The sequence below is a fragment of the Schistocerca serialis genome, chromosome 2 (assembly GCF_023864345.2).
Source record: "Schistocerca serialis cubense isolate TAMUIC-IGC-003099 chromosome 2, iqSchSeri2.2, whole genome shotgun sequence".
NCBI lineage: Eukaryota > Metazoa > Arthropoda > Insecta > Orthoptera > Acrididae > Schistocerca > Schistocerca serialis.
This window is the reverse complement of record NC_064639.1, coordinates 305,262,214-305,286,465: the sequence shown is the minus strand read 5'-3', so window position 1 is coordinate 305,286,465 and position 24,252 is coordinate 305,262,214. Positions and strand designations below refer to the sequence as shown.

The 24,252-nt window shown below is 41.2% G+C and overlaps 1 protein-coding gene across 2 annotated transcripts in view; it reads left to right on the top strand.

The window, feature by feature from the left end:
- LOC126457077 (dehydrogenase/reductase SDR family member 11-like) overlaps positions 1-24,252 on the top strand; it is a 156,897-nt gene that overhangs the window by 80,223 nt on the left and 52,422 nt on the right. The window contains exon 1 of one of the 2 annotated variants that reach the window (XM_050093078.1): positions 17,090-17,298. The exons of the other annotated variant lie outside the window; for it this stretch is intronic. Within the exon in view, the coding sequence (XP_049949035.1) occupies positions 17,161-17,298 (138 nt within the window). The 5' untranslated portion in view covers positions 17,090-17,160. Of the gene's footprint in view, positions 1-17,089; positions 17,299-24,252 lie in introns of those variants that run through there. 2 annotated transcript variants of the gene reach the window in all.

Here is a 24,252-nt window from a genome sequence, read left to right as displayed (position 1 = left end):
GATTCGGTCCTCTGAATCGATAATTGACTAGAAATGGTTATCTTTTGCTCTTTGGAGATCATTTGCAGCCATTCGTGTACTTCATGTTCTCAAACACCGATGGAATTTTTATGTTTGACACTGCGCCGTGTCACCGGGCTGCAATTGTCCACGATTAGTTTGAAGAACATTCTGGACAATTCGAGCCAATGGTTTGGCCACCCACATCTTTCGAATTGGATTCTATCAAACATTTATGGGACGTAATCGAGAAGTCACTTCGTGCACAAAATCCTGCACCGGCAACACTTTCGTAATTGTGGACAGCTGTAAAGGCAGCACGAGTCAGTATTTCTGAGGGGGACTTCCAACGACTTGTTGAGTCCATCCCATGGCGAGCTGCTGCACCACAAAAGGAAGTCCGACACGATATTAGGAGTTTATTATGAATTCTGTCACCTCAGTGTAACACTGTGATGAAACAGCAGCCATCGTTCGTCATACAGCATTCTTCTCGCTTCTTTGAAAAAGAAAGAACAAATTTTTTATTCGGAAGAGTCTTAAGGAAATATAATTCGTCGACGAAAGAAGTGGCTCACAGGCACTAGGACGACCGATTCTTATTGTTCGTCAGTATTGGGCCCTTACTTTGGAGCCGGCCGCGGTGGTCTAGCGCTCAGTCGGGAACCGCGCGACTGCTACGGTCGCAGATTCGAATCCTGCCTCGCGCATGGATGTGTGTGGTGTCCTTAGGTTGGTTAGGTTTAAGTAGTTCTAAGTTCTAGGGGACTGTTGACCACAGATGTTAAGTCCCATAGTGCTCAGAGCCATTTTTGAACCTTACTTTGGAGAGTGAGAGGACATCAAACGAAGAGCGCTATGGCTCGTCACGGGATCGTTTAGTAAGCACGACAGCTTAGTTGAGAGAGGCGTTAAGCATTACAGAGAGATTTAAATGTTAGAAATGTATCAGTGTGCGTTACAAAAGGATTCAGTAGACATGTTGTCTTGCTCATGTGCTGCTCTACAGCTGGTATATTTTAGCCCAAAGAGGTTCGAGAATGGATGAATAAAAAATGGAGAAAAATTAAGACGATGGTTTGCTTGCTTCATGTGTTCTACATAGTCTCCCCCTACTTCATTACTAAGCACAGAATGCTCATACAACCATGTGAAAATGTCAGAAAAGCCCTTCTTTGGGATGTCGACTTAAATGTAGGTTACATGGTTAAAGCCCTGACCCTACATGTTAATATCTGCACGCTGTTGGTTCTCGGTAGATTCGTATTGATAATTCCTGTCACTCGTAATGACTTTTTCAGAAAAAAAGGTCAGCGTTTTGCATTTCAGTCAAGTAGCGCAGGCGTCCATGCGTCGTTTTTTTGGTTTCATCTTAGTATCCTGTAGAACCCAGTCCTCCATATCTGGTGTAAGCACAGTCTACCACCTCCCTGCACGTTTGTGTGCCTGAAAAGACCTATGATCGCATAAACACCCAAAAAGGACTTGAAATGTTCTGTGATGTGGTTGTTGTCTGTGAGGATACTTGTTTCGGTACAGCGGTGCCACCTCTCGGTTATTTCCATCTGCTTGGCCACACGCAAACAGCGTCTCGGATAGTTCCCGATATGAATATTGGCCCATTCGGTTGCTTACAGTCCACTGCGACAGTCACACGGCCTGCAAAACACAATGAACACACATGGTCAGAGGAACTTTCATTCATTAGCACTGTATAACGAGCTGAGATGCGTTTATGGACACATTTTCACAGGACTTTCTTTTCTCCAATTCCAGTCAGGAATCCTTCTCCGCAGATTGTAGGTTTTAATAATGTTCACTCTGTATTTATTTCAGTGAAGCAAATGAAACAGATAATATAACCTATTCATATTTAGCGTGATAGTCTGCTGTCAATAAAGGAAATAAATTCCAAAAGATCTGCTAGCATATTTATTGACGGTTATCGCTTGTTTATGAAGCAGATGGTACTGTTTTGATTTGAATCACTGCGTTAAGCACTTCTTCCACTTGGTAGCTGAAGATGGCTGCATGCTGAAACATATTCTGTGCTTGGAAGTAAATTAGTTAAAGGTAAAATTCAAACGGAAAATGCAATGAAGAATTCAGATTTACACTCCGATAACTGAAGTAACTTTAAAACAAAAATGCGATAATGATAAGCCCTACTTATAAATGTTATTACGAGAGCCGACATCATAATTGGTATTAAAGCCCTGCTTAACGTGACACTACAAGGATAATTAGCGGATGAGTACGAACAGAGATAAGATAGCACGTAAAAGATGAAGAAAGTACTATCTCGTTTCTGTTCTTGACAAAGCGGCTTACATCAAGAATTTACAAAATGTTGTGCAACGTGCTGTCTCGTATACTAAAATCAGAATGATCACCGTCTTTTCAGAATCTTGTAAGCTAAACTCGAATGGGATCGTATTTTCCGATGGGGCCAAGTGAACGATGCATTGCAAGGAAGAGTGCATGAATTCAGTGTTCTACTAGTATTCAGGGATAAACTTAGAAGGAAAATGAAACAGTTGAGTAAGGCGACAGATAGACTAAATAAAAATTCCATGGAGATTAGTGAGGTGAAACGGAAAGTGCCAAATATTTATGTTCTTAAAAATGAATGATCACGTCGTTAACTAAAGATAAAAAAGAATGACAAAAAGAAATAAATAAAAAGGTTGTTAGTATCACGTAATGTGTAACACAGCTATTCTCCTAGAAGCCATCACTGTGCAATTTCAGATGTTTAAAATGCCAGATAAGTGTGTTAAAGGTAGAGAAAACATACTGGTATGAAGAAATCGAATAAATATTAAAATACTGAAAAATTTGTTTCTTTGAAAAGTGGTTTTGATATTTTTTTTTTCGATCTCCAAGCATAAGATTGGTAGGTCGTAGTTCTCCATTGCTGTTGGTGCTCAGTTAGCCCTTTTCGTCACTTTAGCATAACAGCTACACTAATCTGCCTTATACTGTCTTTTTAAACAAAAGTTTTCCACACGTTATACGAGATAGTAAGGTCAGAATTAGAAAAAAATATCCTGCAAGACTAAATCCTGAAACAACACCTGTTGAGAAATAAGTCACTCTACTTGTGTCCAGAGCTGTCCGTGCTCACAATGCAGCCTTACAAACTGGCCCTCTTCCACTTTCTTCACACATACAGCATTTTAAGTTCACTTTCCGCATCTGTCTTTCCAAAAGCAGTACTAAGCAGTTATGAAAAAAAACTGCATTTCAAATTTAGAAGTTCAAATTTCTCTGAGCACTATGGGACTTAACATCTGACGTCATCAGTCCCCTAAAACTTAGAACTACTTAAACCTAACTAACCTAAGGACATCACACACATCCATGCCCGAGGCAGGATTCGAACATGCGACGGTAGCGGTCGCGCGGTTCCAGACTGAAGCGCCTAGAACTGCTCGGCCACACCGGCCAGCAAATTTAGAAGTTTTCCGATCACTATTTACAGAACATTTGAAGTTTATTGTAACAGTTGCCAGTAGCTTTGCGAATAGAGTGAGTCTAATAAACGTAACGTCATTGGCTCAAACCTCAGTCATAAAAACTTTGTTTAAAATACATAGTTATTGACTAATACAAATGTCATTTAACAAATATTAAACCGTAATTGTTTAATAAAAAAAACATATATACATTTCTAATTAGCTATCGATCGTGAAATTGTATGGAACTTGGATCGTGGAGTGGTAAGCTGCTGAACCAAAATTAATAATTTAATAATATTTATTTGTCTCAACGGAATTTTAACATTGACAAAAAACAAATCACAAGAAGCGTAACGGCCACTACAAAATCTTTAATAATTACGACAGTGAAAATGCGAACATTAACCAAAACCGTGAAGAGTTTGTAGACATGACCTTCATGTAAGATAAACAGTAAGAGAATCAATATTAGCACGCTCGAAGTTTCCAAATAATAACTCACAACAAACCTGAAAATAAAGGGTCGTTATCAAAAGCCTACCAGCTTGAGCTTGCTCAGACGTCAAGCGGTCTCTTCAAATCTAGAACTGACAGAGAGTAACATTAAACGCAGAAAACCACAAACTGCATACCAGAAGATCTCACTATAGCCTTACAATTTTAACTTTCAGTTCGAGTTTGTATGGCTCGCCACAATAATCTTGAACTAAAGAAATTATTGCAGTACTTGGAAGTAAAACAAACGATGCAAAACGGTTGGTGGTTTCAACGCTTGGGACATAAAACTAAAGCAAGTAATTAAAAAAATTTATTTTTTGTAAATGGATGAAGACAGAAATGTGACTTCTAGAAAAAGATCAGTATTCAAAAATAAAATTCTGTTTGCCCTTTATAAGTAGGCTCAAAGTAACTCGGACATGAATTACGAGATGGAATGCTGATCCACGTAAAGGTCTAGGACGAATTTAACTGTCATTGGAGAAACGTAAGCGGCGTTCTAAGCGAGAAACCAAAGTGAACCTCGCTCAACGAACATGGGATTCAGCGAGTGGCAACACTCTGTTAGATTCTTCAGCTACAAGTAACAAAGGTGCTCACCGTTTCCTTGATATGCCTGTGCGTTGCTTGTCAGTTAGTCCCTACAGCATAATAACCACAATCAGGGCAGCAGAAGTAAGAAACGCGCAGACTCCGAAAGCACAGTCACCCGGCCGTGGGGCTGCGCGGGTTTAGCCGAGCGGTCTGGGCGCTGCAGTCATGGACTGTGCGGCTGGTCCCCGCGGAGGTTCGAGTCCTCCCTCGCGCATGGGTGTGTGTGTTTGTCCTTAGGATAATTTAGGTTAAGTAGTGTGTAAGCTTCGGGACTGATGACCTTAGCAGTTAAGTCTCATAAGATTTCACACACAGTTGAACATCGTCGACCATGGGAGCAGACGGAGGCAATGATTCTTCAACTCCCGTATGCACACTGTTTCCTATGTATTCCCAGTCCCGGCTGTAAGTAAATAATGGCACCACGGCATCTATAAGCAAGGTGGCCAAAACGAGAAACGTGCCATCTCCGAAGACGCAAAGTCGCGACTACACAAGATGAAGGAAGCAGCAATTCTTCAACTGTCGTTTGCACAGCGTTTCCACAGACACCGATAGTACGATGCTTCGGACCTCCATCGGTGAGAGACCCACTTGCTCTACCGAGCACTACACAAACATTTCTGAGCTGGGAGAAGTGCGCATGTTGTCAGGTGAGTTCGGCAAGCGACTCGGCACCCTATCGCGAAACGCCGAACAACATGTCACTTGGAAATAAGTTTCATGACTGGGATGAATCGATTCCAACAAGTGCACGGCTCAAATGCACAGAAGGAAATTAACATTTGATACAACTGCCTGACATTACCAGCGCTGTAGGCGGCGATTTATAACCATCAGTGGTGTAGTCTTCTTGTGGGGGCACTTTATTAGCGAAGATAGCAAATATTTGTACATTGATAACTTAGTTCAGAAAATCATTTGTACATTGATACTTAGTTTCAGCAAAGTAATTTGCCATCTTCAGAGCACTCAGAACCGCCATCTTCAGATCACTTAGAACAAAGCAGTACTTGTACCACTTTGTAGTAATTGTAGGACCTATACTAAGTGATCTGAAGGCGGCTACTTAATTTAATGAAACTAACTAACAATGTACAGATATTTGAGATTTTAACTAATAAGTGTTTCCACAAGAAGACTACAGCATCAGAATTTGACAGAAGTGCGAAATACCTTATTGACGAATAATGAAAAATTTACGTATTTCAATAATATTTATCAGTCTCTAAAAATAAGAAAGTATTTTATTTTCTATTTGATATGCTTCATTTTTATGCCATATTTAATCTACTACAGATACTCGAAATTTGCGCTGTTGATATTAATAATGTCGTGTGGCTAGGGCCTCCCGTCGGGTAGACCGTTCGCCTGGTGCACGTCTTTCGAGTTGACGCCACTTCGGCGACTTGCGCGTCGAGCTGTTAATATTTAAAAATAGAAATATGTTATTTTTTATCAAAATGATTCAATACTTGTTAACTAAAATTCTCACTTGTTAAAAAATACGACATTTAAACGAAAGTAAAATTAAGTTGCTACCAACGAGATTCGAATCTACTGCTTTACGATTATTAGACTAATATGCCACACCCTCAACTACCGTCAAATTAGCTAACAATCAGGAAACATATTTTAGTTAACGGAGGTCGGAAATCTATTAATTTCCATAAGAAATTTTTTCGAGTTTTTTGATAATGGCGTCGTACTGGTTTAGGAAATTGATGTTCGCGCACTGACCTTCAAATGATTATGAAGGAAATCGAAGATCGCCAGAGTATGAGGTCCCTTCATTACTAATGTTACTAATGTTAACTACCCATTTCATGTTGCCTGCATTTGTCTCTGTACTTAGTCCTGTGTGATGCTATTTTCAGGCAGCTGCCTCCTAGATCAGCCATTCCGTATGCATTGTTTTCAGTGTGTGCTTTAGTGATTACATATGGTGTGAACGATTGAAATAGTGGAATTATTCCATATGTGGAATGACAAAGATACACTGACTGGTCGAAAGAATACGGAGGACAACAGCCATTGGACATTAAAATGGGGTGTGCCCACCCATTTCCTTGGTTTGAAATCCGCTGGGGACACTTTCAGTAAGGTGTCTAAATGTCTGTAGACAAATGGCAGCCATCCTTCCTCAAAAGCCGAAACCAAAGAAAGTAATGATGTTTGCCGCTGGGGTGTGGGGGAAAAGTCGATCTTTTGATTCAACTGAAAAATCTTCAGTTAGTTTCAGGGCGGGACTCCGGGCAGGTGACTGCATTTCAGGAATGTTGCTGTCCACAAACCATTGCCTCACGGATGCAGCTTTATGAAAAGGTGGGTGCATTGTCATACTGATACAATCATCGTCTCCTATCCAAACTCTTCCTGTACTGTGCAGAACGCTGTGAACTGTATTCATATCTACCCGCATTTAGCGTATTAAGCGCAATGACATGGCCACTAACTAACCAACAAAGAAATCCTCATATTGTAACATCACCTCCTTCTTGCTTCACTGTTCGAACTGTTCGTATGATGGCAGGTAATGGTATGCAGGCATTCACTAAACCCGAACCCTTCCATCAGATTGCCAAACGATGTACACTATGTGATCAAAAGTATCCTAACACCCCCCCAAAAACATATGTTTTTCATACTAGGTGCATTGTGCTGCCATCTACTGCCGGGTACTTCATATCAGTGACGTCACTAGTAATTAGACATCGTGAGGTAGCAGAGTGGGGCGCTCCGCCGAAGTCACGGACTTCGAACGTGGTCAGGTTGAAACGTCCCCTTAGAAAAATTAATGACTGACTGTACTGGTTAACCTCTTACGTTATTTGATTTTCAAACAGCTGAGCAAAACTGAACGTACTCAGACATTACTCTCTTTACTTATTCTGATCAACACTAAACTGACACACAATATTTTTAGCGCAACGCAATCTGACTTTCAAAAATCCCTACAAAAGAATGGCCCTGACTAACAATAACCTATACCTTTCATGAATCACTTACCTCACAAAAATCTTCGTTACTCGAACTACTGCAATACAGCGAGCGCCAATACTTCCAGCTAAATAAAAGATTCTAACTACTGAAGGCACTAACTACAGATCGACATAGTTAGCAAGTGAAAGATTTTGATAGAGAACAAACAATGTATTTACCTTAATAATGTTCAAAAGTCATCATATGTATTGTTGTTGTTGTTGTTGTGGTCTTCAGTCCTGAGACTGGTTTGATGCAGCTCTCCATGCTACTCTATCCTGTGCAAGCTTTTTCATCTCCCAGTACCTACTGCAACCTACATCCTTCTGAATCTGCTTAGTGTATTCATCTCTTGGTCTCCCTCTACGATTTTTACCCTCCACGCTGCCCTCCAATACTAAATTGGTGATCCCTTGATGCCTCAGAACATGTCCTACCAACCGATCCCTTCTTCTGGTCAAGTTGCGCCACAAACTTCTCTTCCCCCCAATCCTATTCAATACTTCCTCATTAGTTATGTGATCTACCCATCTAATCTTCAGCATTCTTCTGTAGCACCACATTTCGAAAGCTTCTATTCTCTTCTTGTCCAAACTATTTATCGTCCATGTTTCACTTCCATACATGACTACACTCCATACGAATACTTTCAGAAATGACTTCCTGACACTTAAATCAATACTGGATGTTAACAAATTTCTCTTCTTCAGAAACGCTTTCCTTGCCATTGCCAGTCTACATTTTATATCCTCTCTACTTCGACCATCATCAGTTATTTTGCTCCCCAAATAGCAAAACTCCTTTACTACTTTAAGTGTCTCATTTCCTAATCTAATTCCCTCAGCATCACCCGACTTAATTAGATTACATTCCATTATTCTTGTTTTGCTTTTGTTGATGTTCATCTTATATCCTCCTTTCAAGACACTGTCCACAAACTTACTCTTTCTGATGGACACACGTCCAGATCGTCCGCTTTCAAAATTCTGCCATCTCTCTCCCCACATCCACCACTGCTGGCGGCTCACCTCCAACTGCGCAACGCTACGCGCTGTTCACATCCAACTGCCCAACACTACAATAGCAAATATTCCAAGAATGCAAACCTGCCAGAGACTGCACACAGCACAGTCAGTGATTTTCATATAGAGCGCTACGTGGCGTTACCAACATAAAAACCTAAACAACCTACATACAAGGTCGTTGGGTGTCGCTTGTGTCATACGTCTGTACGCGAGAATTCCACGATCCTAACCATCCCTAGGTCCACAGTTTCCGATGTGATAGTGAAGTGGAAACGTGAAGGGACACGTACAGCACAAAAGCGTACAGGCCGACCTCGTCAGTTGACTGACAGACACCCCCGACAGTTGAATAGGGTCGTAGTTTGTATCCAGAGCATCACACAGGAATTCCAAACTGCATCAGGATCCACTGCAAGTACTATGACAATTACATGAGAAAATATGCATAATGCACGGCCTGTGGCGGTGTGGTTACACGACAATAACATACCTGTAATGGACTGGCCTGCACAGAGTCCTCACCTGAATCCTATAGAACACCTTTGGGTTGTTTTGGAACGCCGACTTCGTGCCAGGCCGCACCGACCGACATCGATACCTATTCTCAGAGCAGCACTCCGTGAAGAATAGACTGCCATTCCCCAAGAAACCTTCCAGTAACTGACTGAACGTATGCCTGCGAAAGTGGAAGCTGTCATCAAGGATAAGGGTGGGACAACACATATTGAATTGCAGCATTACCAATGGAGGGCGCCACAAAATTGTTTGTCATTTTCTTCCAGGTGGCCGGATACTTTTGATCACATAGTGTAGCGTGATTCATCACTCCGAATTGTCTGTATCCAGTGGAATCGCTTTTTAGACCACCTCAAGTGTCACTTAAAACTAACTACAGAAATAAGTGGCCTATGAGAATCTGCACGACCATTGTACCCCATTCTTTTTAACTCCATACGCACAGTTATTGTGCTAGCCCGACAGCTGGTGGCACTTTAAAACATACGAATGATTCCTCCCGCTGGTGTCAAGCTATCTTTACTACCACCCTCCGCAATCCTCTTCTGCACATGAGATCTTGGCTGGCTGTGGCTGTTCCTTCACGTTACCACTTCAGTCACAGCACCAACAGTCGAATTAGCAACTTTAGAAAGGGTGAAGTGTCTGATGATGTTCTTACTCTAGGCAGATACAATCACTACTCTGCTTTCGAAGTGACGGAGCTCTCCAGACCGACCCATTCTTCTATTGCCGCCTCTCTACTGACTACACAGTACGCTTCGCTTCCTAGCGTACTGGCGGGTGTACTTCTCGCGACATTTGTGGTCACTTCCGCCGTACATAGGCTTGTCCTTATTATCTTGATCACTTACACTATTTGATCTAAAGTATCAGGACACCTGGATGAAAATGACTTACAAATTCGTGGCGCCCTCCGTCGGTAATGCTGGAATTCAATATGTGTTGGCCCACCCTTAGCCTTGGGGACAGTTTCCACTCTCGCACGCATACGTTCAATAAGGTGCTCGAAGGTTTCTTGGGGAATGGCAGCCCGTTCCTCATGGAGTGCTGCACTGAGGAGAGGTATCGATGTCGGTCGGTGAGGCCTGTCACGAAGTCGGCGTTCCAAAACAACCCAAAGGTGTTCTATGGGATTCAGGTCAGAACTCTGTTCAGGCCAGTAAATTACAGGGATGCTATTGTCGTGTAACCACTCCGCCACAGGCAGTGCATTACGAACAGGTGCTCCATAGTGTTGAAAGATGCAATCGCCATCCCCGAATTGCTCTTCGACAATGGGAAGCAAGAAGTTGCTTAAAACATCGATGTAGGCCTGTGCTGTGATAGTGCCACGCAAAACAACGAGGGGTGCAAGCCCCTTCCATGAAAAACACGACCACACCATAACACCACCGCCGCCGAATTTTACTGTTGGCGCTACACACGCTGGCAGATGACTTTAACCCGGCATTCGGCATACCCACACCCTGCCATCGGATCGCTACATTATGTACCGTGATTCGTCACTCCACACAACGTTTTCCCACAGTTCAATCGTCCAATGTTTACGCTCCTTACACCAATCGAGGCGTCGTTTGGCATTTACCGGCGTGATGTGTGACTTATGAGCAGCCGCTCGATCATGAAATCCAAGTTTTCTCATCTAACTGTCATAGTACTTGCAGTGGATCCTGATACAGTTTGGAATTCCTCTGTGATGGTCTGGATAGATGTCTGTCTATTACACATTACGACCGTATTCAACTGTCGGCGGTGTCTGTCAGTCAACAGACGAGGTCGGCCTGTACACTTTTGTGCTGTGCGTGTCCCTTCACGTTTCCTCTTGACTGTCACTTCGGAAACAGTGGACCTAGGGATGTTTAGGTGCGTGCAAATCTCTCGTACAGACGTGTGACACAAGTTACACTCAATCGCCTGACCACGTTCAAAGTCCGTGAGTTCCGCAGAGCGCCTCATTCTGCTCTCTCACGATGTCTAATGACTACTAAGGTCGCTGATATGGCGTACCTGGCAGTAGGTGGCAGCACAATGCACCTAATATCAAAAACGTATGTTTTTGCTGGTGTCCAGATACTTTCGTTCACATAGTGGAGTGTAGTATTCTGCTGTACGGCGTTAACCGAATGGTGTACCGGGTGACATCCTAATACGGAAAAACATGGAAAAATGTACAGTGGGTTTAAACACACGGTCGTTCATGTAATTCTTAACATCCTTGAATAGCACCACATCTTTTCTGATGTTCCCACAATCCATGATTCACTACTGTGGCAGTCAGAGTGCGTACTGGTCAGGATAGTCTAGAATACGACCATCTGAAGCAAATTCTTTTTAATAAAAGCAGCCAAATTACTATATTCTCTGATTCGGAATACTTTTGAGCGCTCCCTAGTCAGTGTGAGAGGCCGTTAGCCAGTCAAGCTGCTCATAGAAAAACGTAACCTTTCTGTCGGAACAAAATCTGAACAAACATGAGAGAGAGGAGATAGTTCACAACAGAGGCAGCTGAAAGCCGGACGCAGAGAGAGCGTCCAGTCACTGCTCAACATTCTGGCGATGGCTTGCAGTCAGCACGTGATCTTTGTCCCTCGCTCCCTATAAGCTGTTCAAAGCGGTGCATAGTGGCTTGTTGTTCGGCACATTCAAAGGCAGCAAACGACCTCTGCTGATGATCCTATCCGGCATGTAGGCCACAACGAATTGCATTCGAAGACTACATAAGAAAAATAAGTGGAAAACGTCTAAAAATAATAAAAAATGTCTTAAACCCACCCTAGGTTGGTTAGGTGACCTACACACTACCATACAGTCCTGCACTAGAAACGTAAACGTACATTCTCAGAAATTTCTTCCTCAAATCAAAGCCTGTCTTGAATAGAAGAAGGCTTCTTTTGGCCAGGAATGCCCCCTTTGCTTGTGCAAGTCTGCTTTTTGTGTGCCCCTTAGTTCGTCGGTCTTGTATTAATTTGCTTCCAAGGTGGGAGAATTCCTTCATTCTTTTACAGCGTGGTCCAAATTTAGCTGTTTATCGCTTATCTCATTTCTACTGCTCCTCATTACTTACGACTTTCTTATTTTCGTGTACCATATACAGGTTGAAACCGAACTCAGCTAACAAAGTTTTAGAGGTTGTTCAGAGGTATTTATCTTGCAGAAAAAGAGGTCCCTGGTGGCTCGTTACAGAGTAATTGCGTTTCGTTTGATTTCTTATCGTCGTTTATGTGTATTGTACTGAGAATATCCGCATAACACATGTCATTGACTGCGCGGCCCCTCGCACTGGAGGTTCGAGTCCTCCTTCGGACATAGGTGTGTGTGTTGTTCTTAGTATAAGTTAGTTTAAGTAGTGTGTAAGTCTAAGGACCGATGACCTCAGAAGTTTGGTCCCATAGGAATCCATACACATTTGAACATGTTTTTATCCGTACAGCAGCTTAGATGTCGACTCTATGCGCTGTATATCTTGTTTCTAAACAATATGATCCTTTCACTCAAGGTATTTCCTCTTGAAAATAGTAATTCGAATTTTAATTTTCTCTCTCAAGCATTCGTTCAGTACTGCACGGTTTTGTCTCTTGTTTGTTTTTCGGGCATTGTTAGTTGCATGTTAACAGCTTTACACGGATGTATGGATAGGGTTACTATTGCAGAGTCACCCGATACGCACTTCGTAAAGGGTTTAACTGAATGCTATGGAGGAGCGGCACAGCGGATACATGCTGAGTTGTTAGCCGCAACGGCGGGAACCACATCACTGTAGTTTTGCATCTGAGAGTTGTTGCAATACTCTGTCCTGTCAAGTTTGTTGACATTGTCAGCCAGGAAGTATGCGATCTGTATAAACATGTATATACGCCAAACATTGCGTGTTGGACGTTGTAAAGGCCATTAGCTGCCGCTCTATTCACTTGTACTACGTTACAGCAACATATGTACGATTGTCTCTATTACGCTGTGATGTAAGTACTGTTTGTATCAGTTACTAAGTTGTAATCGCTTGATGCCTTCTTTGTTTTATAACCATCGTTCAATTGCACTGGCCACGAGCGATGAAAAGCTGTTTTTAATTATGTCTCGTATGGATGTTGTTATTTTAAGAACTTTTTTAACGATTTTTGAAGCCGTAATGGCACTAATACTAATCAAACATGTTTATTCTCTGAAGATATCTAGGTTTTTAGCCAAAACTAGTTATCAGTCCAAATAAAGAAGATTTCATGTGCGATCTTGACCTCATGCATTTTCAATCCCAAACATAAATTTTAAAAAGACCTATTTTGTGTTGTACGTTTAGTGATCGTATTTTTCAGGCTTTTCCACTGTAAAGATATTTTCACAGAAACAAATGTAATTTCGTTAACAAACCAAATAAATCATAACTACTTTATTACTTTGTAACGAGCCACCCGACACTACAGGTTCCGTTACACTAAAATACTCAGAAATTTTATGGTTTGAAAATGAGGCGATGTTCTTCTGTCGAAATATCGGAAGATGTCGAATACGACACGTTGGGGCGGGGGGGAATTACTGTCACTATTCTCATAACGAAGCTGTTTTTTTTTTTCAGTAGGCGCCCATAGAGCCATCCAATTATGACGATACAAAAGTAAGAAAGAAATCGCCGGTACGGCCGGGAATCGAAAGCAAATCCTTTCGTTTATCAATCCGCATTGCCGAAGGCACAGCTAGCGAGGCGGAGAAACCAAAGGGTTGCCTGGGTTCCTCTCAAGGTTATAGTCGGTAAAATTGACATTCCGACATCCCGTGTAGCAGAACAGGGTGCTACTCTGTTGAATCCACTAGTACGTCGGTGCGTACATTTTAAGGAGGAACTCACGAGTTCTTACGTCAAATAGAGGGTTGCTTACTGGAGTTCACAGGCGGAAGGATAACAGCTGGACGATTTACTGGACGGTGTAAAAATAGGCACGCATGACTGGACGCATCGTGCATGACGTCTGAATTAATTACTTCTGTGCTACTAACTATATTCGCAATAACTTTCGCATAAACCATCCACATATGTCGCTAAATGACCTACAAAATCATACCAAGAGATATGACGTCATAAACACACATGCGTGAAAAACTACCATATTGTGTATGATGTTTAAATTTATTACTGCTCTGCTACTAACTCTATTCGCAACATATTTCGTAGAGAGTATCCACATACGTCACTGAATGTACCTGCACAAATCTATCGTTGTACGACACGTAATTCAAGAGATATGATGTCATAAACGCTGAGATGTGGGAAAAAATGCACAACATGCATGAAGCTTTAATACATTTATTCTGTACTACTAAGACGCTCCTAGCGTCGAGTCAAGGAAATCCGTTATACCTCGCAGCGCTTTTGACAACTTTCAACTACGAAGAGCAAACGGGTATAGGCGAAAGTAAAAACCGTCTATAGAGCTATGAAGAGGAGAGTCGTTGCTGTACAGACATTTACAAAATCCTTTGTAAACAGGCGAAACAGCTGCGCCCAGCGTGCAGGAACTGTCTGGGATGATCTCACACCGAGTCTACTGCATAATTTCAAAGGTGCTTTCACGAATTAATTGAAACGAAATTTTTTCGATACTGCACTACTAGAAGAGCTCTTTTTTTCTAATAGGAAATTGGCAAAATAAATACGTGGGTAGTTCTGGGTTTGTCAGCTAGTAAGATATATGGGTTTAGCATAAATTTAATTTACGAAGTAACTGTTGATCCCACAAAGTATGTGTTTAGGTTTTTATATTGGTAACGCCACGTAGCGCTCTGTATGAAAATCACTGGCTGTGCTGTGTACAGTCTGTGGCTGGTTAGCATTGTTGTAATATTTGCTATTGTAGTGTTGGGCAGTTGGATGTTAACAGCGCGTAGCGTTTCGCAGTTGGAGGTGAGCCGCCACCAGTGGTGGATGTGGGGAGAGAAATGGCGGAGTTTTGAGAGCGAATGATCTGGACGTGTGTCCATCAGACAGTAAATTTGTAAGACTGGATGCCATGAACTGCTATATATATTATGACTTTTGAACACTTTTAAGGTAAATTCATTGTTCTCTATCAAAATCTTTCATTTGCTAACTATGCCTACCAGTAGTTAGTGCCTTCAGTAGTTTGAATCTTTTATTTAGCTGGCAGTAGTGGCGCTCGCTGTATTGCAGTAGTTCGAGTAACGAAGATTTTTGTGAGGTAAGTGATTTGTGAAAGGTATAGGTTAATGTTAGTCAGGGCCATTCTTTTGTAGGGATTATTGAAAATCAGATTGCGTTGCGCTAAAAATATTGTGTGTCAGTTTAGTGTTAATCAGAATAAGTAAAGAGAGTAATGTCTGAGTACGTTCAGTTTTGCTCAGCTGTTTGAAAATCAAATAAAATAAGATGTTTATCAGCACAGTAATTCATTAATTTTTCTAAGGGGACGTTTCTTATTTGAGAAAGCGGTGAGGACGCAAAACCTGGATCTACAGTATTTGCAGGATTGTGTCCTGTCATTTCGGAATCCTGAGGCGAGCTGTTGCTGACTGATCGATCGATAATGCTTCCCTGTTCACTATTTGTTTCACTGTCTACGCCATTATTTGCCGCCCGCTCCATTTCCCTATGCACAATTACCAAATTGCTACTTTGAATGTCTGTTAATTCATTACACCGTGGTGCTGATAAGCTACACTCGTCGTCACTATTATTTCTCAGTTTACTTTGGAGTCCAGTGTTACGTTATTCACACGCCATTATTGTCACAATATTTCACACGATAACACAGAAAAGAACAATTTGAAGAGCAAAATAAGAAAACACATTAACATAGCACTGAAAATAATATCTCGTTAATTGCAAGCGCAGCTGCGAAATACTTGGTGCAAATCTACATGCATGCCACAACTGTACAACAATGAAAAACTACAGCTACAAAGGAAATTCTCTCTATAATTACGCGCTAGCAATAAACAATAGCTACACTAATTACACAAACTACAAGAAAAAATCAGGAGACTACAGTGAGGTATCCTCGGCTAAGGGTCGACATATGAAACGTCCCCTTAGAAAAATTAATGAATTACTATGCTGATAAACATCTTATTTTATTTGATTTTCAAACAGCTGAGCAAAACTGAACGTACTCAGACATTACTCTCTTTACTTATTCTGATTAACACTAAACTGACACACAATATTTTTAGCGCAACGCAATCTGACTTTCAATAATCCCTACAAAAGAATGGCCCTGACTAACATTAACCTATACCTTTCACAAATCACTTACCTAACAAAAATCTTCGTTACTAGAACTACTGCAATACAGCGAGCGCCACTACTGCCAGTTAAATAAAAGATTCAAACTACTGAAGGCACTAACTACTGGTAGGCATAGTTAGCAAATGAAAGATTTTGATAGAGAACAAACAATGTATTTACCTTAAAAGTGTTCAAAAGTCATAATACATATAGCAGTTCATGGCATCCAGTCTTACAAATTTACCGTCTCTGATGGACACACGTCCAGATCATTCGCTCTCAAAACTCTGCCATTTCTCTCCCCACATCCACCACTGCTGGCGGCTCACCTCCAACTGCGCAACGCTACGCGCTGTTAACATCCAACTGCCCAACACTACAATAGCGAATATTACAACAATGCTAACCAGCCACAGACTGCACACAGCACAGCCAGTGATTTTCGTACAGAGCGCTACGTGGCGTTACCAATATAAAAACCTAAACAGCCTACTTACAAGTATCTTGCTGGCCTGTGCGAGTAACTGAACGTCGTAACTCCTTTGCTTCTAGAGAGCAGTTATAGTATTGATAAAGGAAAGGGATACAACGGTGGGTAACTGATTCACGAAGATCAGCTGTTCTGTCAGGCAGCGGTAGGAATGGCCTTCGCGCCTGGTTTATCTAAACAGCTTGGTCACGTGACTTTAGAGACGTCGCCTGCTGTAGTGCAGTATTGCGTAACTTGAGCGCTCTGCGGTCAGCTCTATAAATAGCAGCCGTTGATGCTAAAGGAGAGGCTCAGAGGCCCAGCGGTAGACAGTTGTCGCAGCAGCAGCAGCAGCAGCAGTAGACAGCTGCATCAGACATGGGCATCGAGAAGTACGCTGGCCGCGTGGCCCTGGTTACTGGCGCCAGTTCCGGCATGGGCGCCGCTATCGCTCAGGAGCTGCTCAAGCACGGCATCCACGTGGTCGGCCTCGCCAGGAGGGTGGAACTGATCAAGGTCAGTCTGTGGAATAACTCCTAATTAGATTTAGGTTCCCACTGAAGCAGAATAAGAGAGGTTTCAGCAATTCATATCGGAAAGCTCGCACACATTTCCTACGCAGGAGGGACCATTACTGAACTGACATATTCCCGTTTGTCTTCAGCAAGAGACGCAACAGTTCATCATTCTCGAGAAGTGTATAGTAAACTGTACATACAGTACCGACAGTAATAATCGCGACGAAATGTGTTGACATGCTGCATATGTCAATTCTCTAGCTCTCCCAGTGAGATCCTATTAATGTTTGTATGATCACTAACTTAAGGTAGTAAGAGCAAGATGCCACTAATTAGCCAACAAAACGCCCACTCCAAACATTTCACTGTAGAAGGGATTGTTATTGTTGAGCTCAGGCATAATGACATATGTTATCAAGATAAATCAATATTTGTTCCTTCAGCTATTCGGCAATAGATACGACAATGCATCGTTCCTGAAACGTATGTAGCACTTATACATACGATCTCGGCACTGAACGATCACTGAATCTTGCCAGTGTTGCATGTTGCATCTGTCTATTGTTCTAGTTTCTCGAAAGATTGGCATTTGCCTAAATTTTTGAATCAGCGTTACCAGACGTTGCCCACTTGCTTATTTATAGCAGTCTTTGGTTAAATAGTTAAAATGAATTAAAATTGTTGTATTCTTTGGAGTCAAAGAAAATACACTGAATGTTTAATAAAGTCATTATAACATTAATTTTAAGCAAAGCTTTCATTTTAAATACCTTTTTTTTATTTGCATGTAAAGGAAAATACATCCATCCTACAGCAAGTAACCTAAAGTTTGGCAGTGAACACATAGTGCATAGTGGGGCGATCACACTGTTGTAGAAATAATTCAAAAGCCAAGATTGCTTAATTACTGATTACTGGATAACCGATTTCAACAAACTAAAGGTGTCATAATCGGATCTGAATATAGATTATAAACCATTTGTATCGTTATATCCAAATGGTTTATTAATGTTAATCTACACTCAGATCCGATGATGGCACCTTTAGTGTGTTGAAACCGGTTGTCCAGTAAACAGTATCTAAGCGATCTTGGTTTTTGAACTATTTCTACAACCTAATGTTGCCTGGGAGAGAAACGTGGAGGCTTCTAGGCCATTCTCCTTGAGCAGCCAAAATGTACGCCAAAACCTTAAAAATCAGGCTACTGACCTTAAGAACCATGTATTCGACTCGTGTGTTACATTTCGATTGTTTTTATGTGTCGTCGCATTCCTTCCCAAGCCATCCCTAGATGCACTATCTTAATAACAGTATTCTTTCCTTTAGGACGTATACGTGACGTGCCCTCGACAGAACACACACAGAATCACACACACACACACACACACACACACACACACACACTTAGACTCATAAAAAACACAGCTCGCTCTCGCATCCACTGATGTGAATTTGTATACGTTTCACCTTGTTTAAATAGTACTCTTCTTTCGCTGTTTGACAATTTTGAGATTGTGTCTCTTGTCACCTCCCGTGATCACCTTTCGTAATCAGGTCTAATGGACTTATTAACCTGGATATTTTCAGTGTGTTGTTCGCTCATCGGAGTATATAGTTTCTTCCTGGTCTGCTACTCAATTTTTGGGAAATTTCTTCGGGGCACAATTAGTTTACTGATTCCTAAATTCAATGCACCATTAAGCTCTAACTGTTTCGACAATGTCCATAAATTTCCATAAAAGTCGAAATTATTTTCTAAGGCTCATTTCAACCCCACGGAAAAAAATTATGTAATTAGAAAAAAGTAGACGGTGTAATAAATCGGCAGGTACAGACTATAAAAAATACTTTCGTTTGTTAAATACTCTGCCCCTTTATTCATAATTTCATTTGTCTCATCAGACAGGTTAGATGGATTTTTCTCTCCCGTGACAAATTCTTCATCTCTTGATAAGTCGTTATATTCCAGTCTGTCTTCACTTACAGTTTTTGCCCTCTACGGTTGCTTCTCGTACCTTCGAAGTCGGTCCTAGATCCCATCATTTTGTCCCATCTTGTAATCAATGTTTTTCACATATACCTTTCTTCTCCGATTCTGCGAGTGACTTCCTCGTTTGTAATCTTATCAGTGCACACTGCAAACCAACCGTTATAATGCTATCAATAGATAGCGCGTATCGTTTTCCGAATTTTGCACACCAACCGAGAACATAAACTCGCTAGACGCAATTTCTGTGATTCTCTTAAAATAGGACTCTGGTAGCTCTGGACTGCTCTCAATGACGCAGAACCAAGCGGTCATATAACCCTCTAATTCTGTCATGGTGGTGAGGCAGCGTACAGAGAGATGCATTTATTTTGACCTTCCCAAATAACATTTTGTCCATCACGTATGAAGCAAATGTTGCTTAGCTATCAGGGAGAAATTAAATAGCACGATTGCCCTTCTTGTATCTGTGTCCGTGTCGAAGATACGAGCAGCAGTGCGTCTGTTTTAATTTTTTTATTCGGTAATCCCGCCATCCTCGTCGCACACGTCGACTGTACTAGCCCTAGACATAGACATGGACACACCTCCGTAGTTAGTAGGAAACTTCTTGTGCAACCAATAATGCTCAAAAAAGTACTTTTTAAGTTAAAAAATTGTAAACGTCACATGCTGTTGTAAGCGTATTGTCATACCGCTGGATGGGTTGCGGAGTATCTTTGCGAGCGGCTGTTTCTTTTGAGAGTCGAGCACGGTACAGGAAGCTGCTACGTTGTGTTGTGGCTAGCTCTGCGTGAGAAAGGCATTATTATGGAAGTTAAAGTGTGCCTGCAAGTACTATTATTGTGAAGTAATGAGATATGGAAGTGGATTCAGTGAAAAATGCATAAAGAAGTAATTAAAATATACGCAGTGCCGCCGGTAATGTATTTGAGTATCCACCCGTTTGCGTGTCGTACCGTACAACATAAATCATCCGCGTCGTTTCTGGCCTCCCAGAATGAAACTAATGTGAATGAGCAAAAAGATTTAGCCAGTAAGGAGAGCAATCAAGTGCCAGTGTGTTGTAGAGAGCGTGAGAACATGCGTTCAATCATCGCGTTTCCACATCATCAGAATCAGTTGCGTCGCGACGGTTACGCGCACGCTCATACGAGTGAGAACTGTGAACCGTAAATTAACTTTTATGAACAGCGTTATGTTATTATAGGTCTCAAGAAGGACTGGTACCAGATATCTGAGTGTACGTGACGAGCGTAAGAACTCTCGTTCGACCATTCGGCTTCCGCATCATCAACAATCACCCGCGTCGTGTCGGTTATGCGTACGCTCGTCCAAGTGATAACTGTGGACAGATAACCATCATCATTGCCTGTGTATCTACTGCCGAAGATTCGGCCTGTGTAAGACTGTGAAATACGTGTATGATAAGAAGATTGCAGCAATGCACTTATACCAATGGTCATCACTTAGAAGACCTTATGTAAATGAATGTTCATGCCACCTTTTTTACCTTCGTTGACCTTCAAAGATCTTACTGTTACACATCATTGGATTCGTCTCGATAGCCGCTAACAGAAAATAAGCACCAAACTGTAGCATCCCATTAAAAAAAAAAGAAAAAAAAAGTTGACCATATCCTAGCAACAAAAAACCAACGTCATATTATAGCCCCCGTTGTCCCATGCAACTTTTCTCCCACAAACTTTTTAGCTCCTATCATACTTTCGGAGTTATTCTTGGTGGCAACAGTTAGTGACTCACCCTGTATAAAACATATATGTTTGAGGAAATTTAAGACATATTATTTGGTCTTAACTTTCCGAAAGTGCAGTGCCACGCCTCTTCACACAGCATTCTTCTATCGGACGGCAAACAGGGGTATCTGCCTCGCCCAGCAATTTCAGGGGGCGCCAAGAGAAAAAGAACCTTCAAGAAAAAAAGAACCTTGTTTCACAAAGCGCCTAGCAACCAGCGCACGTTGATATATCATTATTCACATGATTTTGAAACGTATCCCTTTTAGTGTTGAACATTTTTAACACATTATAAGTTGAATTCTGAATGCACAATAAGATAAATAAGATAAATGCGTGATGTCTCTGCCAGGGGAATCCCTGTCGCATCTAGAAATAAGAAACTTTCCCGCAGACAAAAGGTGACGTGACTATAGTAGTTGAGCCACATAAACCGGAACGGGTGAATACCAATAGCTGTTTGTTTATGTGGTTGACTGGGTGTTTGAAAGATCAGTGTTGTTCTAATTACTAGCGAAATCATAGATTCAAACTACCAGAGTAGAAACAAACGGCTAACAGGAATAACAGATAAGAAATATTACAATTTAATCGTCTCGTTGTGTCCAATAAATTGAAATTTTGACAGAAAAGTTTTGTAAGATCGCTATACAACTAAGGGCCAGTTGTACAGGCCCCGGTTGGAACCCGTTTAAGTTCCATTCTCGAAATAGCGCGGAAAACGCATGGTATGAACACGTAATAGCGCCTAACTAGAAAATAAACGCAGGATAACTGCCGTTTGACGAACTTTCGCAGAAAGGAAAGCAAGCCGTGTAAAGCAGTTGCAAGATTAGAGAGAAAAAATGCTGGGACCTATGGACTGAAGAAATGTGTACTGCCTTGCTTGTCTCTTGTCTTTACTGGTTTTATGTTTCATATATTTCATTTTATGTGACACAAAAGAGAAAGTTATTAGTTAATAGCCAATAAAGTGTGTAAATTTTCTGAGGAGTTCCTATTTTCCCGGCTACAAGTAATGCCTCGCAGTATTTTATTGTGTGATTTTTTAAAGGAGGTTGGATGTTAAACCGGGAGACTGTGTGCAGGAGAGGCACCACAGGACGTTTTTAATTTCCACTGTCCTGAATATAGGTTTGATGGCTTCCATTCCAAAATATACACGTCCGAATTCCACAGAGCGAAATATAGTGATGTGCGATAGTGCGCATTGCACTGCACTTTACTTTGGCATACTTACGTCCAAATAACATGTCTTACATTTCCTCGAAGATGTGCGTTTTATACATCAAGCTTTTCAGAAAGATGTGCGCTACGAAATGAACGTGTTTTTGAAAAATCATTTTTTTTTAAATTTTTGACGTCATACCTGAAACGTTAGATTGTGAGGGGCGGGCACTATCAAGTTTTTGGCCCGGGTCGGAAATATGGACCCTGGGGTGTTCGGCGTGCTTTCCTTACTGCGAAAGAATCTATTACCTCCTCAAAGTTCATTTCATAGGCAGTTTATTTTCAATGGCTAGGATCGCAGGGCTAGATAGATGTTCTTGAAATCAGATAGATTTTAATTATTTTCGGTTTCCTGAAGCTCCGCTCGCAGCTTGCAGAAGTCGTCGGCAATGTGCAGAATACGCTTAAAGCTGTATGCTAATGTTAGTAAAAGCTTTTTGCAAATCATGCTTGCACAGTTGTTGTAACAGGTCAAACACACATGATTTTTTATTATCTTCGGTCATTAACTTTTTTAATACGGGGAGTTCCAGGCAAAAATCAAATACATTCAAGTCTTTCAAATATATTCGTGCTAGATTGGCTCCATTTTTCTGCACATTCTCAGTCGACATATTTAAAAATATGTAGCCACAGGGGAAGGCAAAATTTTCGTGTTGACTCTTTGCGCTCTCTTTCTTGTTTCAACTTGTGTTATAATTGTGTCAAATACTACTTTTATACTGTCCATAACATTACTGCATATCCGAACCATCAGCTTCTAATTTTTCTAGTATTCGCCATGTCATGTATACTCCAGTCTTTCCATCAACTTCTATAAAATCAATAAAGCTATCCTTTGTTTCACATCCAGTTTCTGTTATTTTCATGTGACGAATCACTTGACTCATTTTTTCCGTGTGAGATACACCTGGAGTGCAGCTAAAAACACGGTGGTGAAGCAGTTGCTCTCCTCGCTCTCACTGACAACGGTACTTCGGACTATGTTTGTCATTATATCGATGATTTCATTGTGTACTGTCTTCGACAAATATGATACCTTTCCCTTATTTACGTTATCTTATATGTTCTTCAGGGTAAGATTGTATTTGGTAAGAAAATTTAATTTACTAGGTTGAGGAAAGTGAGATCACTCAATATTTCTTTAGAACATCTAAAATAAAGACAGTTTGTGGCAAGATCCATGATTGCGCCCAGTATTACAAGCAGAATACGCCTCCATTTTTCTTTCTCAGAATGAATTAATCTTCCAGTTTCACGATCGATGCCCTGGCACGATTTCATTTGCTACAGACGGGTTCTCCTTTCAATAAAAGATTCTTTATGTGTTTGTGAAGCTTCACGCTCAGATAATTTTTCTAAAGATTTTTCCGAATTAATGAGACCCTCCCTACACAATGCTGATGCAGAAAAGCTGCCGTATAGCTTGCAGGTAGTACAGTAAATTGCATTTTTCGCTTTGGAATACACAAGCCCGGATCTTTTAATATTTTCCTGATTTTCCATTGTTCTGAACCACATGTGACATATCAGACGCCTACACATGCGTTCAATGGACCTAACCTCTATGTTATCTGAAAGTTTATCATTTAGCAATGCAGCTTGTTTGCTGATGAATGACTTCTGTTGGTCTGTAATTTTTTGTGTTCTGTCCATGTACCTGCGTCCTTTAGATCTATAATTTTGTCTTTACTAACTGTCTGCAATAGTTGCTGGCTCTACGTCATCTTCCTGCTGAGATAATACGGACGATAAAGCCTCTTTATCATCATCTGAGACCTGAACCTTTGACTGTTCAGTCGAATTATCGTGTATGTCAAAATTACAAGAATTGTTCGAGAAACCTGAAATCGTAGTATCAGAAGTATCAGAGGAGCTTAATGATGACCCTGCTCCGTGAAGTCATCTTCTCATTTTAGAAGTCGATTTATTTATTTCTTCAATTGTATCCTTAGTTCTTTTTCTGTTTTGAGCCACA